This window comes from Salmo salar, chromosome ssa14 (genome assembly GCF_905237065.1).
Source record: "Salmo salar chromosome ssa14, Ssal_v3.1, whole genome shotgun sequence".
Lineage (NCBI taxonomy): Eukaryota > Metazoa > Chordata > Actinopteri > Salmoniformes > Salmonidae > Salmo > Salmo salar.
Genome location: NC_059455.1, coordinates 38905685 through 38921846, shown reverse-complemented (window position 1 = coordinate 38921846; position 16162 = coordinate 38905685). Strand labels below are relative to the sequence as shown.

The 16162-nt window shown below is 42.6% G+C and overlaps 1 protein-coding gene across 1 annotated transcript; it reads right to left on the bottom strand.

Moving 5' to 3' along the window:
- Window positions 1-3004: 3004 nt before the first annotated feature.
- Window positions 3005-11336, bottom strand: LOC106569538 (fizzy-related protein homolog). The gene is made up of 13 exons (XM_045694351.1): window positions 11158-11336; window positions 9670-9740; window positions 8647-8775; window positions 8202-8265; window positions 7843-7973; window positions 7606-7688; window positions 7275-7458; window positions 7065-7130; window positions 6247-6349; window positions 5847-6031; window positions 5258-5491; window positions 4901-5098; window positions 3005-4718 (listed from the first exon to the last, which is right to left on the bottom strand). Exons 2-13 carry the CDS (start codon window positions 9736-9738, stop codon window positions 4677-4679), a joined length of 1488 nt encoding a protein of 495 aa, XP_045550307.1. The 5' UTR covers window positions 9739-9740; window positions 11158-11336; the 3' UTR covers window positions 3005-4676.
- Between the last annotated feature and the right edge of the window lie 4826 nt (window positions 11337-16162).

Genomic DNA, 16162 nt, shown 5'->3' with positions numbered 1-16162 from the left:
CCTTCCCGTTCTCATCCCGGTAATGGGATTGCTTGACAAGATAGCAAAAATCAAATAATTTCAATTTCTCAAACAATCAACTATTTTACACCATTTGAAAGATAAACATCTCCTTAATCCAACCACGTTGTCCGATTTCAAAAAGGCTTTACGGCGAAAGCATAAAGTTAGATTATGTTAGGACAGTACATAGACAAAAAATTACACACAGCCATTTTCAATGCAAGGACAGGCGTCACCAAAAGCAGAAAAACAGCTAAAATTATGCACTAACCTTTGACAATCTTCATCAGATGACACTCCTAGGACATTATGTTAGACAATACATGCATTTTCTGTTCTATCAAGTTCATATTTATATCCAAAAACAGCATTTTACATTGGCGCGTGACGTTCAGAAAATGTATTTCCCCCAAAACCTCCGGTGAATCAGTACTACAATTTACAAAAATACTCGTCATAAACGTTGATAAAATATTAAACTGATATTCAAAGAATTATAGATTAACATCTCCTGAATGCAACCGCATTGACAGATTTCAAAATAACTTTACTGGGAAAGCACACTTTGCTATAATCTGAGTACTGTGCTCAGAAAAATACACTACGCAATACAGATAGCCGCCATTTTGGAGTCATCTAGATGCATAAGTAGAATTAGAAATATTCACTTACCTTTAATAAACTTCATCAGAAGGCACTTCCAGGAATCCCAGGTCCACAACAAATGTTGTTTTGTTCGATAAAGTTCATAATTTATGTCCAAATAAAATGTCACGACGAAAAGTAAAAACAAAAAATCTATTTACGTTCGTTCAAACATGTCAAACGTTGTATAGCATCAATCTTTAGGGCCTTTAGAACGTGAAGATTCAGTAATATTCCAACCGGACTCATGCATTGTCTTGAAAAACGTTTTGGAACAGAGCTACCTCTCGCGTGAACGGGCACCAATGAACTGACATCCTTCCCTGGGTTACCAACTTCCCAGCCTTCTCATTCGGTCTCTGTTCATCATAGACGCCTCAAACAACTTTCTAAAGACTTTTGACATCTAGTGGAAGCCGTAGGAAGTAAAAAATGAATCCTTAGTCACTGTGTGTTTGATTGGCAATGACTTGAAAAACCTACAGGCACCAGATTTTTCATTTCCTGGTTGTATTCTTAGGTTTTTGCCTGCCATATGAGTTCTGTTATACTCAGAGACACCATTCAAACCGTTTTAGAAACTTCAGAGTGTTTTCTATCCAAATCTACTAATAATATGCATATTCTAGATTCTCGGCCAGAGTAGTAACCTGTTTAAATTGGGTACGTTTTTCATCCGGCCGTGAAAATACTGCCCCCTAGCCCAGACAGGTTTTAATAACCTGAACCAGATCCCAGGCACTGGTGTGACCACCATTTGCCTCATGTAGTGTCACACATCTCCTTCGCATAGAGTTGATCGGGCTGTTGATTGTGGTCTGTGGAATATTGTCCCACTCCTTTTCAATGGCTATGCGAAGTTGCTGGACACGCTGTCGTACACGTCGATCCAGAGAATCTCAATGATGCTTAATGGGTGACATGCCTGGTGAGTATGCATGCCATGGAAGAACTGAGCCATTTTCAGATTCTATTAATTGTGTACAGATCCTTGTGCATTATAATGTTGAAACATGAGGTGATGGCGGCGGATGAATGGCCTCAGGATCTCGTCACGGTATTTCTGTGCATTCAAATTACCACCGATTAAATGACATTTTGTTGGTTGTCTGTAACTTATGCCTCCCCATACCATAACCCTACCGCCACCATGGGGCACTCTGTTCATAACGTTGATATCAGCAAGCCACTTGCCAACACAGTGCCATACACGTGGCCTGCGGTGTGAGGCCGGTTGGACGTACTGCCAAATTCTCTAAAATGAGGTTGGAGGCGTGCACATGTGTAATGAGTATGCTGTTTAATCAGCTTCTTGATATGTCACACCTGTCAGGTGGATGGATTATTTTGGCAATGGAGAAATGCTTACTAACAGGGATGTAAACAAAGTTTGGCAAAAATTTGACAGATTTGGAACATCTCTGGGATGTTTTATTTCAGCTCATGAAACATGGGACCAACACTTTACATGTTGCGTTTATATTTTTGTTCATTGTAGATACTGACTGTTAGCACTTGGTGGCCTATAGCAACGCCCTAAAATAATAGGCTTTTGATGATGCAGGTGAACCTGCAACCACAACACTTCAGCTGGCGGTTAGGGTTAAGGTTAGGAGTCAGGTTAAAGCGTTAAGGTTAACTATCATGCAAAGTAGTTGCACGTTTTCTAATTAGCTAAAATTGTACATGAGATTCAAACACACAACCTTTGGGTTGCTAGACATTCGCATGATACGACCACCCTACTTTCATTTTTATCCTAAGTAACCTTCTGTCTTACGTAACCATACGTAACATAGGCCTACTAATTTCAGTTTCCTAAATTTACATTTACTATGTTACATCTAGTCTGTAAGACCATGCTGTACATTCAAATGATTATTTTGAATCAAATGGCAACAAAAACCTGCACGAACTACAGCCTGATCTTGGTGCGGAAATGGAACAGGGGTGTGGATGAGGCTGCTGCTGTAGGAGACAACGCCCTCTGGTCATTCCTTTGCATTAGGACAGCTACAAGAGCCATCTAACAGAGGGCTTCAGTTCATAGTACGATATTCATCACACACAGCAATCAATCAAAGCACTTCAGCAATAGTGATGTATGTCTCGAGGGATTATTCCACACGTTCTGCCGATTACACATGCTCCACATTCCCATTCAGACACAGTTGATCATACGATTACACATGCTCCACATTCCCATTCAGACACAGTTGATCATACAATGATTACACATGCTCCACATTCCCATTCAGACACAGTTGATCATACAAACGATTACACATGCTCCACATTCCCATTCAACACAGTTGATGATACAAACAGATAAAAACGTACACTCGAAAACCTTATATACAATCACTTTTTTTTAATTCCGTTTCTCTCAGTACAGAAATATTTATCTTCATAACATTCTTTAGGCATTTCCAGTTGGCAGCATTCTTTGTTTTTATTTGTTTTTAAGTGGCATAAAAGGAGTACAAATGCTTATTTAGGACTGGAGCTAATATATACACCAAACAGATCAGCGTTCCACCTTTCTCAGATAATATTCAACTCTCAGAACAAGCTATGGGTGTACTACTGGACACTTTTACACAGCTCAAATAAATACCACTCATTCAAAGATGGCACACCAGGTCATGCCAACACCACATCCAAACTGAGAAAATGAAAAATAATCACTAGAAAAATCGGCCTAAACATTTCTTTTAAATGAATTAAAACAAAATGAGATATTTTCACATCTGCTTAGAGTCAAGAACAAAATATAAGCTGAGGAAAAAGATAAGTGCCATGGACTAAATATATCCTTATTTTCTTTTTTACCACAGACACAGCACAATGCACTAGTAATGCCTTTAAGAGGCCATCAACATCTTTCCTTTTTTCTTTACAGTGACTTTCAGTTACTGCTACACCCAGGAAAAAAAGTTCACCTGATTAAGATTAAAAATGTTACTTTTAATATTTCCGTTTTTTCTTTCTTGTATAAGTCTCAATGCAAAGGTTATGCCTAGTTATTTACATCTGTTTTGAATGCTACTAGCCCATTATCACACTGAGTGCAATTGCAACTCAAGACAGCAATAATGTGAAATGTGTCTAGGTAAATGTAGGTTAAAGATAGAAACTGGTTAAAAATGTAAAAAGACAACTGCCAAAACAATACGATTTACAGATAACTAAGTGAGTATATGTAGTTTGTTTGCGGCCACTGCTCAAATTACAATTGCAGATTTTTTTCTAATTAAAAAAACATAAGACTTCCGCGCATCATCACACTTCAAATGAACTTAAAAAGGTGTTTTTACAAGGTGAATAAATTACAATGGTCTACAACATGCAAAAAAACAGTGAGCTCCCACCTCTCAAGCCGTAGGGTTAACCATCACTAGTTTACAAACAGGTACAGGACAGCTCACCCTGAAGTCAAAGCATGTCATACATTTCTATACCGTCAATGGTGAAAACATGAGCTTGATTATAGACGTAAACTACCCCTTTAAGGCAGGCACAAACACAAAAGCATCAGGCTCTTCACAAAGTCTGACACGTAACATTAACACACACAGAAAACAAAACCCAAACACAGGCTGCAGAAGCAGACTGGAGACGACACGTGATAACAATGTTTTAAAAAAGAAAAACAATAAATAAACATTCAATAAAAGGACAAACTTCGTATTTGGCAGGTATGCACACAGTGTCTGTCAAAAAACAGAATCACTTGGGGGAAAGGAAAGTTCCAGAGTCCTCTTCTTCCTCTTCCTGGGACAGCACCAATATTACTGTATGAGGGTGTGGCCTTGTGATGTCACACTGGTTATGATGGGCGGTGAGGCAGTGGAAGAAGACTCCTCTATCGGCTTGACGACCTGGCCTTGGGTATGTGAAAGGACCCTAGCCTACCAGAGGCCTAGGAAGAGATAAGGGGTCCGACTTGTTGTGTACAGTACATTATTCCCTATGGGCTTGTTCCCCCACCCCGCTTGTTCCCCTGCCGGACAGCTGCGCCCCTCTGGCTACCGGATCCTGGTGAACAGGTTCAGAACAGATACAGACTCCTGCAGAGGAAGAGAGCAGGGGTCAGATCTTTAAAACACTACAATCCTCTATATCAGCTGAGACAGTGGTTTTGCTTATTGGGTTGTTATTGGTAACAAAATCATTTAAAAGGTAGACTTCATATGGGGCACAGGCAGCACAAAAAATCTATGTCCCCAATCAATATGAGGTGTCTGGCTACCTTGGTGGACCTCATCTTGCTGAAGACGTTCCAGAAGCGCAGCGTCTCGTCTCCGGCTCCTGTGACGATGGCCTCTCCGTCTGGGGACATGGCCAGGTAAAGCACTCTGTAGGAGTGGCCTGTGAGTTTGGCCACCTGTGTGAGGGAGGGGTACTTCCACACCAAGATCTGGTTCTGGGAGTAGCCGTGTGTGCTTACCTGGAGGTAAAAAGGATTTTAGTCACAAATGTTTAGGAGTCAAAATGATTTCCTTTAAAAAGGGCCTGTCTTTGTGCCAAATTAATGGAAAATATCACATTTCATACAAATTTTTGTTTCCCACAGAATGACCCTAAAAAGCCGCCCCTACCTACGTACCAGTTCGTTGGTGTGCTTGGACCAGGCCAGGTTGCAGACTTGGGAGCCTGTGTCGGTGCACTGCAGGGGCTGGCCTGTCAGGGTGTTCCAGAAGCGGATGCAGCGGTCGGCAGTGCCCCCTCCAGACGCCAGCAGGCCATGCTGATGGGGGGACCAAGCGATGGCCTTCACTGCTGCCAGGTGCTCCGTGTACTGCTGCACCGGGAGAACGCTGGAGTGGTTCCATACCAGCAGCTATGGGGAGGGATTGTTATTTTTCTGGGAAGTTAATGCCATAGGATAAGGATATAAGCAGGAGTGTACAATAGTTATTCAAGAGGTTTGTGTTTGTCCTGTAATCCCCGATACCAGTAGCTGGTGGTCTGTACTGTGTGTACCTTGTTGTCATTTCCCCCTCAGGCCAGTAGCTGGTGGTCTGTACTGTGTGTACCTTGTTGTCATTTCCCCCTCAGGCCAGTAGCTGGTGGTCTGTACTGTGTGTACCTTGTTGTCATTTCCCCCTCAGGCCAGTAGCTGGTGGTCTGTACTGTGTGTACCTTGTTGTCATTTCCCCCTGAGGCCAGTAGCTGGTGGTCTGTACTGTGTGTACCTTGTTGTCATTTCCCCCTGAGGCCAGTAGCTGGTGGTCTGTGCTCCACTTGAGGCCGCAAACTTCCTGTCTGTGTCCCTGGAGACGGCGTTCTGACTGGAGGGGCGGGGCTCGGATGTCCCTCTGCAGGATAACCCTGTCACGACTGCCAGACGACAACTGGTCGGCATTCCACGCCAACGCACCTAGAGAAAAATATTTTGCAAAAAATATTAAAACAGCTGAAATGCACTCAGTTTTCATAGTTTTCTTTTGACTAAAGGATGAATATTTAATGATGAAGCCATAGCCATAGAATTAGTAAATATTATATTCTATGGTTGCAGCACTACCGTTCCTCTGACTCAGAGGAGAAGCTCTCCTCTTCTCTCTGTAGGACAGCCAGCCTCCTCCTACTCACCCACTCTGGCTGTGTGTCCCTCCAGTACTGACAGTTTCTTCCCTGCTGCTGCGTCCCAGATCTGTACATAGCCCTTATGAGTCCCCACCGCTACTAAGTTCCCCTTGAGAAACCACCCACACACACACACACACACACACACACACACACACACACACACACACACACACACAGAGAAGAGTACAATAACCGGACACACATGGTATCAGGGCATATCCATCACACCCCATGAAGCGTATAGAGCCAGGACTACAGAGCCCTGGAGGTATAGGGTAAACTGTAAATAAGCGTATAGAGCCAGGACTACAGAGCCCTGGAGGTATAGGGTAAACTGTAAATAAGCGTATAGAGCCAGGACTACAGAGCCCTGGAGGTATAGGGTAAACTGTAAATAAGCATATAGAGCCAGGACTACAGAGCCCTGGAGGTATAGGGTAAACTGTAAATAAGCATATAGAGCCAGGACTACAGAGCCCTGGAGGTATAGGGTAAACTGTAAATAAGCATATAGAGCCAGGACTACAGAGCCCTGGAGGTATAGGGTAAACTGTAAATAAGCATATAGAGCCAGGACTACAGAGCCCTGGAGGTATAGGGTAAACTGTAAATAAGCATATAGAGCCAGGACTACAGAGCCCTGGAGGTATAGGGTAAACTGTAAATAAGCATATAGAGCCAGGACTACAGAGCCCTGGAGGTATAGGGTAAACTGTAAATAAGCATATAGAGCCAGGACTACAGAGCCCTGGAGGTATAGGGTAAACTGTAAATAAGGGGTGAACATGATAACACGTAGGAGTTAAAGCACACAGACTCACCCTCTCTGACCAGCCCACTGACGTGACAGAGTCCCCTTCCACTGACAAGTCACACAGACGCGTCACCTGAAGACCAAAAGACACAATCCATAGATTGTCAATTTCCAACTCACATCATATGAAAGAGTTTACGAGAGAGAGGCATTTGCGATAAACGGAGACAGTGTCACTGATTTCAGTGTGATAACACACAAACATTCACACACACACCTGGCTAGTGCAGGCGCTCCAGAGGTAGACGCAGGTTCCCAGGCCGACACTGAGGACGTTGAGGGAGGACCAGTCCACCAGGTTGAGGTAGAAGTCATCCTGCAGCTCCGGAGCATCAAGCACCTTGAAGGGGATCTTAGAGATCTTACGCGTGGGTTTCCTAGGCGACCGTAACAGCTTCTGACTACAAGGAGGGAGACAAGGAGACAAGACGGATGACTCATTCAATGTGACACAGAAAAGACTCATTATAATGGAATGAGAGGAGAACTAGAACACCACTGTTAGCCATATAATATAAAACCAATGCATAAGTGAAAGTGGTGGATACCTGTTGCTGCTAACAGGAGACAAGGAGTATGGAGACACTGTGTTGCCATCCTCGGGTAGAGATCGTTTGGCACTGACAGAATACTGTAAACGCAAACAACTGGCATATTTAGTATCAAAGGTAAACATGTTGTACGACTAACACAAATTAAAACTGCAGCACACACAATACACTACCCCTGGTAGCTTTGAAAAAGACGCTATTCCAACAGAATGTATAAGGGCCTATGTTAAGTACACTGAAGAGGCTCCTCTTGGCGGGGGTGGAGGGCTGGAGGCGGCGGTCCTCTGACTGGGGGTCCTGGACCTTCTCTATGCCTGCCCCCAGCAACTCGTTCTTCAGTAGGGCAGAGTACGCCAGGCCGTCCGCTAGAAGGAGGGAGGGATATGTTCATCTCAATTGTAATGGGTATGAATGAATGAATGAGTAAAACAGAATGAATGAGTAAAACAGCATGAATGAGTAAAACAGAATGAATGCGTAAAACAGAATGAATGCGTAAAACAGAATGAATGCGTAAAACAGAATGAATGCGTAAAACAGAATGAATGCGTAAAACAGAAACACAAAAAATTCAACAGAGTCAAGAGGCTTACCTTTGCTAGTGTCTGTTGTGCCATCCTTTGTCTTCCTGTTCTGATTGTGAGACTTCTCATTCTCCTACACAACAACATTAACAGTGACTAATGTGTAGAGCCAGGAGAGGAGCGCTTTATTGGTTTATAGTTAATCCATGAGGTGCTCTTTGATCATGGGGTGAAATACTATAGATGATTTGATGCTGGATAGTAAACAATGCCGGAAAAGCCTTTGCAACCAAACTTCCAGAAGTAATCAAGGCACTCTCATGTAGTGGAACAATTTTAAAAGCCTTTATCGTTTAATGCATAGCAAAAAAATTTAAATGCACCGACGTGGTGCAGCTACAACACCCTTCATTAGGGTGACAGAAAACAGAAACCCAGCAAGTGATACGATCAACACAGATATAAAACTTGGGACACAAAACAAAATCCCAAAGTGCATTGCGGGGGGACTCACGTTGATGCGGTGGAAGTTGACGCTCCAGTTAGCGCCGGCGCGGGAGGGGATGAAGCGGTCGCCATGTTTGCTTGGTGACGACAGGGGGGAGTTGGTGGGTGTCAGGGCTCGTACTGTATCTATGGCCTTCTTCATGGGGAGAGAGAGTGGGATACAGGGTCAGAGAGGGACTCGTCCACAGAGAGCACAATTTAACCACGAGATGAGAAAATGACAATCATTGCACATTAATATCTCATGAGATCCGCAGAGCCCAAGCGAGATAAACAATTAACTAAGGGGATTTCGTGATTCACGGATGAGGTGTTCAATAGAGATACAATTAAAAGGAATACTCTAAGATGTAGCCTATGCCTATTTTCTAATGGGTTTCCACAGGGAGAGAGGGGTGAAACTTGACGTAAAGTAAACAGGAAGGGTCAATCAGAGAGGTGGTTTTAATGCAGACAAAACATCAGGGGACCTGACAGAGCGACTAATTGAATAAAACCGTAACTTTTAGACTTCACACACGGTTGGACAACAAAGCTCTCGTGTCACACATTAGACACCCTCTTTAGTCTTCACAAAGCAGTGTTGTTATTAAACATGTAAGGGAGGAGCCAGTATCAGACTATTGTCAAGCTAATCTGAAAAAATCTATATAGTCTTTGTTCAGTAGCTATCAACTTCAAACACTGACAGTGTGTTCTGCTTAGGCTAAATGTATGTCTGATATAGTTTAGCAAGAAAATAATACACAGACTGGTTCTCTAGGACAGCCTACTGGTACACCTGACCTACTTTCAGGGGATTTGTATCTCTGGATAGATGACCATACGCTACATCCCATCAACTGAACTAGAACTTACTCTTGAAATCCCTGAACATTATGCTGTCAGCTGAGTGTGCCAACCAATTCAGACAAATACATCTAGATGTTGGCATCTATGAACATCATATGCCATCTCAATACTGAATGATATTGTGCACCACAAGCCAATCCAGAATAATACACAACTTTTATTGAGTCTATGCACTTACTAAAGGGCTGGCATTCTCGTTCTGGATGTTGATCTGCCTGAGCAGCCGACACTCATAGTCCTGGTCCATGTCTGTAAAGGAGCACATTTACATTTCAGTCATTTAGTGAACACTCTTATCCAGAGCAACTAGGGTTAAGTACCTTGCTCAAGGGGACATCTACAGAATTTTCACCTAGTGGGCTCGCAGATTTGAACCAGCAACCTTCTGGTTACTGGCACAATGATCTTAACTGCTAGGCTACCTGCCACCCTACAACAGGGATGTAGTAGGCCAACTCATTATTTGGACACTGTAGCAAACATGTTGCAAAACATTTTGCAACAAAAATTTGAGCTTCTATTGGACAAATGCAGGTAGGTCGCTTCTCATTTTGTTCCGTTTCGCTCTATAAATTCACCCCAGAAAAGATACAGAATGGATATAACTTCACAAACATTGTCATCTACACAGATCCTCAAAAATATATATATTTTTTTTTATTTAACTAGGCAAGTCAGTTAAGAACAAATTCTTATTTATAATGACGGCCTTGTTAACCGCCTCGTTCAGGGGAAGAACAACATATTTTTACCTTGCCAACTCAGGGATTCGATCCAGCAACCTTTTGGTTACTGGCCCAAAGCTCTAACCACTAGGCTACCTGCCACCTCTATGACAGTGGTTCCCAACCAGGGGTACTTTGCCTGTATCCACAGGGGGTACTTGGCCTACTGGTAAAATTGACTTGACTTCAGCAGTACTCCTGGCAGAGAAAAAAATGACTTGGTGGTACAGTAACGAAAAAAGGTTGGGAACCACTACTATATGATACTGCGTGGTGTATATAAACTCAACACCTCAGATTATTGGCACTGCTTTGACTTATGGAAACTGTACCTAACTATTGGGGTCGTTTTGTGTGGAGACTTGACCAGCTGGTTCACTAATCTCGATTTATCTTCTGTCGTGCTTGTTGTGTATATAGTATCATCAGAAACCTGTTGGCATTGCTTATTGATGTCATGACCTGTAAACTTAGCCCATTGACAGAAGGCCTCAGAACGGGTGAACATCACTTCCATCCCATAACTAACACTACGCTTGTCACTTTCATGTATCTCGATGAAGGAATGGAAATATGCGGATTTCTTGGAATTTCGTATTAGAGCTCTACTAGTCTGCTCAATAAATACTAATCGATGTTGTAGACAGCTAACGTTAGCTAATTAGTCGACAAACCTGAGTGCTCGTTGCACTAGCTAGCTACAAAGCTAACGTTAGCTAGTTAGGCATTAATAGCTAGCCAACGTAGTTCAAGACAAGAGAGCAAACGTGAGCGCCACTTTTAAACACCATTAGATAAGGCCACTGATAGTAGCTAGACTACCATTAGCACGCTGAATAGGCTAAAAGTTAGCACTATCTAGCTAACGCTAGCTATTGTGATTGTTTATCTCCAAACGTTCGAACTTGTTTCTCACACAATTATTTTTCAGATTGACCTACCGTGCAGCGTCAAAGACTCTCAGTTATACACCAAGTTTGAGACTGTTTGTTTGGCGAGATTTTTGGAAAAATAAATCAATTTTATTTATTCTCCAGCCCAGACAGAGACAAATGTTTAGACCAACAAATCGAACAAACGCTCGACTGCGATTCGCAAAGCAACATGGGAATGGCGCGGTGACGTCACTGTTTTTGAATCACACATTTTACGTCGTCAAGGGAACAGAGTTTCCACTAGTTAGCACAGCCACAAAGTCAACGCTTAGCTTTTCGGTCATACTTTAAGGATAGGGTTAAGCATAACGTTAGAAGTATGGTTAAGGTTGGGGTTAGATGTAAAATCAGATTTTATGAAGAGAAATGGTAGAAAAAGTAGTTTTTTTTGTACCTTGTGTTTGTGGTAACGAATGACTGACTACCAGGCAGAAGGGCAGGTAAAAGAAAAAATATATACTGTCAAGGAGGTGTGTAAACAAAACCCCTTAAAAATTTGGCAAGACAAGAAGAATTTCTAAACCATCTTTGATGAAACATCTTTAAGAGGACATTACTGTGCTAAAGATATTTACCATTGATAACCCAATCATAAAAAAACTAAACTAAGAAGAAGGAAGAAGTACCATAATGGGATAGTTACAGTTGTATTATTGACTGTATGTTTTGTTTATTCCATGTGTAACTCTGTTGTTGTATGTGTCGAATTGCTATGCTTTATCTTGGCCAGGTCGCAGTTGCAAATGAGAACTTGTTCTCAACTAGCCTACCTGGTTAAATAAAGGTGAAATAAATAACAGTTGAGACATTCCATTGAAAGCTAATAATGGGCTCGTTTGAGTGGTAAGGCTAAAGCAACCGACCGTAGCCGAACGTCGAGGAGTGAAGTCGACGGGAGGTGATCTGCAACATAAAACGTTTTCTTTATAATGTCGAAATAAACATGTCTTCAACCCCCATATCACACACTCATAAACTGAAATCATATATGTGTTCATTATATAATCAATTGAGAGAGAGCCACAAATATCACACCAATTTGTATATATCCCAGGTAAATTGGTTTCTGTTAGTGATGGGTCGTTTGCGAACGACTCGTCTAAGAGCCGGCTCTTGTAGGTGAACGTTGGGAGCCGGCTCACATATCAGAAGAGCAAAATATATTAATAAAAAAATTAAGATACAAATAATCAAAATACTTAAATGAATAGAATTGACTAATTAAAAGAACGAACAAAATATATGAACCAAAGATGCGTGAGGGAGAGCCGAGACGACTCACTCACAGTCACACACTTAGCAGACGAGGAGAGAGAGGAAGGACAGCTGTGAAAACAACAGCTGGAAAATGAGTCTGAAGCACAGTAGCATTTGGATGCATTTTAATAAAAAAGACAATGTTAGAGCACAGTGTAGAATTTGCCAAAACAAAATCTCATATAAAGCCGGTTCTACGCACAACCTACACCGGCTTCTGCGAACTGTGCACCCAACTGTGAAGCTAGCTGTAGCGGAGCTTGGAGAAACTAGCGGGCCTGCTAGAGATAGTGGTGGAGCCGGTATCCACTCAGTCAAGTAGGCCTACTCCGTGACCCACAGCAAAGCAGTCTTCTATGGACCAGTTTATGCCAAAGTCTATGTCTGTAGCAAAACAAGGTCAAATTGATATTGCATTGGCTAAAATGATTGCCACCGATTTCCAACCATTTTCGATCGAGGAGGACAGAGGTTTTAGAAATTATAGCAATAGTCTGAATCCAATGTACACAATTCCAAGCAAGAAAACCCTTTCAAAATCACTTATTCCACAACTGTATGAGAGCACACAGGCTTCATTGCGGGAAAGAGTCCAAAAAGCTACTGCAGTTTGCCTTACCACTGACTGATGGACATCAAGGGTAACCACTTCTTACATGTCGGTTACATATCACTTCTTTGAAGATTTTTCGATGTCTAGCTGTCTTCTGGACTGCTTTGAGTTCAGCGACAGACACCTCTGAGAACTTGGCAGAGGAACTGTTGGGAGTGGCATGAGAATGGCAAGTAGATGGAAAAGTGGTCTGTTGTGTTAGCGACAATGCAGCTAACTTAACCAAAGCCATGAAAATCTTAAAATGTACCCATCATCCATGTCTTGACCACACAATCAACCTAACTGTAAGAGATGCTCTGAAGGTGATGAAGCACACTGTGGACAAAGCTCCACAGGAGCACAGTAGGTGCTGAAAAACTAAAGTCTACACAACGCCAGATGGGGATGCCTGAGCTGAGGCCTAAACAAGACTGCACTACAAGGTGGAATTCAACATTTTATATGTTGAAGCGGTTTTTTGAGTCAAAGGATGCCATCATCTCTACCCTGGCCATTGTCAATGCACCTATTGATGCTCTGACCCAAGAGGAATGGGATGTGGTGGAGGTGTGCAGAGTCCTGGAACCCTTTGAGCAGGTCACTGTGGAGATCAGTGGAGAGAGGTACAGTAAGCAGTTATTACTACATCATTATTTAATCCAGTATTATATATGTATATGAGCAGTAGATGAGAATGTAGAATCAATAGACAAAACATGAACCTGAACAAATAAGTTACTGTTCTCTCTTTTCAGCTATGTGACAGCCTCAAAAGTGATACTCCTGTGTAAGGGTCTGCAGCGAATCACAGCCAGCCGCCAGAGAGAAGCAAACAGGACATGTGGCAGAGTTGATGGACACCCTATGTTCATCAATGGACAGAAAGTTCCACAGAATGGAATATAATCACGTGCTATCAGAAACCGCTGCACTTGACCCAAGGTTTAAGAAGTTAGCCTTCAGTGATGCCAGAGCGATTGATGAGGCTCTTCAAAGAATAACCTCAGCAGCAGGGAAGAACAGCCCCAGCAGTCAGCTGGCTCAGGCACCAGGGCAACAGGAAGGAGAGGGATCAGATGGAGCAGAAGCACCAGCAGTAGTGCCACAAACATCTGCTGTTTGGATGCTGTTTGACGAGAGAGCAACTGGGGATGCAGCACGAAGGAATCCTTCAGCAGATGCCATAATGGAGGTCCGATCCTATTTGGAGGAGCCCCTCCTCTAAAGATCTGCAGATCCTCTGAGCTGGTGGAGGAACAAGGCCTCTGTCTACCCACGGCTTACTAAAGTCATGACAGGGAGACTCTGCATAGTGGCCACATCCGTTCCCTCTGAGAGGGTCTTCTCGAAAACGGGACAACTAATTACTGAGAGAAGAAACCGCATCAGCCCCTCGAAAGTGAGGCAGCTTGCATTTCTGAATGCAAATTTCTCATAAAAGCTAAATATGGTCAGCATTGCTGTGTGCTGCTGGTTATAACATGGCAATAAAGAAGAGAGAGAATAAAGGGACCAGTTTAATGTTTTAAGTGGGATGCTGCAGTTTTGCACATTGTTATTTATTTTTCTTTGATATGGTGCAATATTCTATTATGCTGTTCAGATTGTTTTAGTTTTGAATGGTTAGATTTATATGCACTTTGTTTATATACATTCAAAAGTTATACTTTAAATGCAAATGTTTAATAGCATTCCTTTTCATAACAAACCAATGCATTTTTAAATACATTGTGGTTAAGGTAGAGTATGATTTAATTTAATCATTTAATTAGAATTGTTTTAACACCAATCATAGTCAAACTATCGCAAACTGTTTAATTTAAAAAAATACAAACATATATTTTTTTAAAGAGCCGTTTGGGAGCCAAACGAGCCGGCTCTTTTTGGTGAGCTGAGCCGAACGAGCCGGCTCACTGAAAAGAGCTGGAATGCCCATCACTAGTTTCTGTTTCAGTCATGTCTTTGGTCATGTTTGAGTGTGTCAAACAAAAACACCCTAATGTTTGGTTGACTGCTCCTACAGTTTTGCTTTGGTACTACAATTTAACTGTTTCCCGGCCCAGAAAGACAATTTCCATACACGGCCACATAGAGAAGTCAGTTACCTCAGAAGTTAGCTCATAGCTGGCTAGCTAAGTTAGCCACACAATGCTACCGTTGCTAGTTAGCTTGTTGTACCTGGTGTTGGCACTTGTTGACTTATGGTGTCGTGCCAGTCCCCGCTTCACTGCCATTACCAGCCTGTTGATCCAGCATTACCACTCCCTAGCTTGGAGTGATCACGGAGCTCGGCGGTCCTGTAGGCTACCGGTCCTCACAACACCGAGACAGACAGTCCACGCTTGACAATGCCAGTCAGATAGCTTCATATGGGCAGGAGTTTAAAGCCTGGACCTTGATAAATATTTAGGCGGGAGTCTCGAACCCAAAGCATGACGGTATAACTTTATAAGTATAATAAGTATAACTTTCTCTCGAAGCATCTGAAGCCAATACAGAGGCAATTGAAGCATACACAGAAACAAACCAAAACAAAAAACTTTTTTCTTGGAACACACTTCTCTTATGTGAAAATCTATTCTTTGCACACTGATTCAGTACTGTACACAGGATGTTGTTCCACCCATATCAACAGTGTGAAAATACAACTCCAACCCTCAGATGAGCACACACTTTGCGTTCGTTGCTAGGGAGCTGAACATGCTCAAGTGGCTGCACAGGATAGCAGCTCTTGCACTCACTGTCAGAAATTCAAACCAAGAGCATTGAAATCTCAACTTGCGGGCTTCGGGGGCGAGCCTCCGGATTCTCATCAGATGAGTCTGCCACACAGATCAATGATCATTCCAAACGCTCCAGGTCTAAAAACGTGTTTCGCTCCCTTCGTGATCCACCGCCCAATAAACGCTATTGCTCATCCTCGCCTTGTCACAAATCTCAAAACACTGAGATGTGCAAGGAGATTAAGTCACCGGACAGCCTTCACTGTGGCTCAGTTGGTAGAGCATGGTGTTTGCAATGCCAGCATGGTGTGTGCAATGCCAGGGTTGTGGGTTTGATTCCCATGGGGGGCCAGTACAAAAAACAAATGCATGAAATGAAATGTATGCATTCACTACTGTAAGTCACTCTGGATAAGAGTGTCTGCTAAGTGACTTA

Bases quoted from the DNA above. Each gene is read 5' to 3' on its own strand.
- LOC106569538 (XM_045694351.1), bottom strand. From the start codon at position 9,738: ATGGACCAGGACTATGAGTGTCGGCTGCTCAGGCAGATCAACATCCAG. The intron at 7,974-8,201 runs GTAAGCCTCTTG...CCCTCCTTCTAG, and splicing joins CACAACAGACACTAGCAAAG to CGGACGGCCTGGCGTACTCT. The intron at 7,459-7,605 runs GTATCCACCACT...CCCTCCTTGTAG, and splicing joins TCTCCTGTTAGCAGCAACAG to TCAGAAGCTGTTACGGTCGC.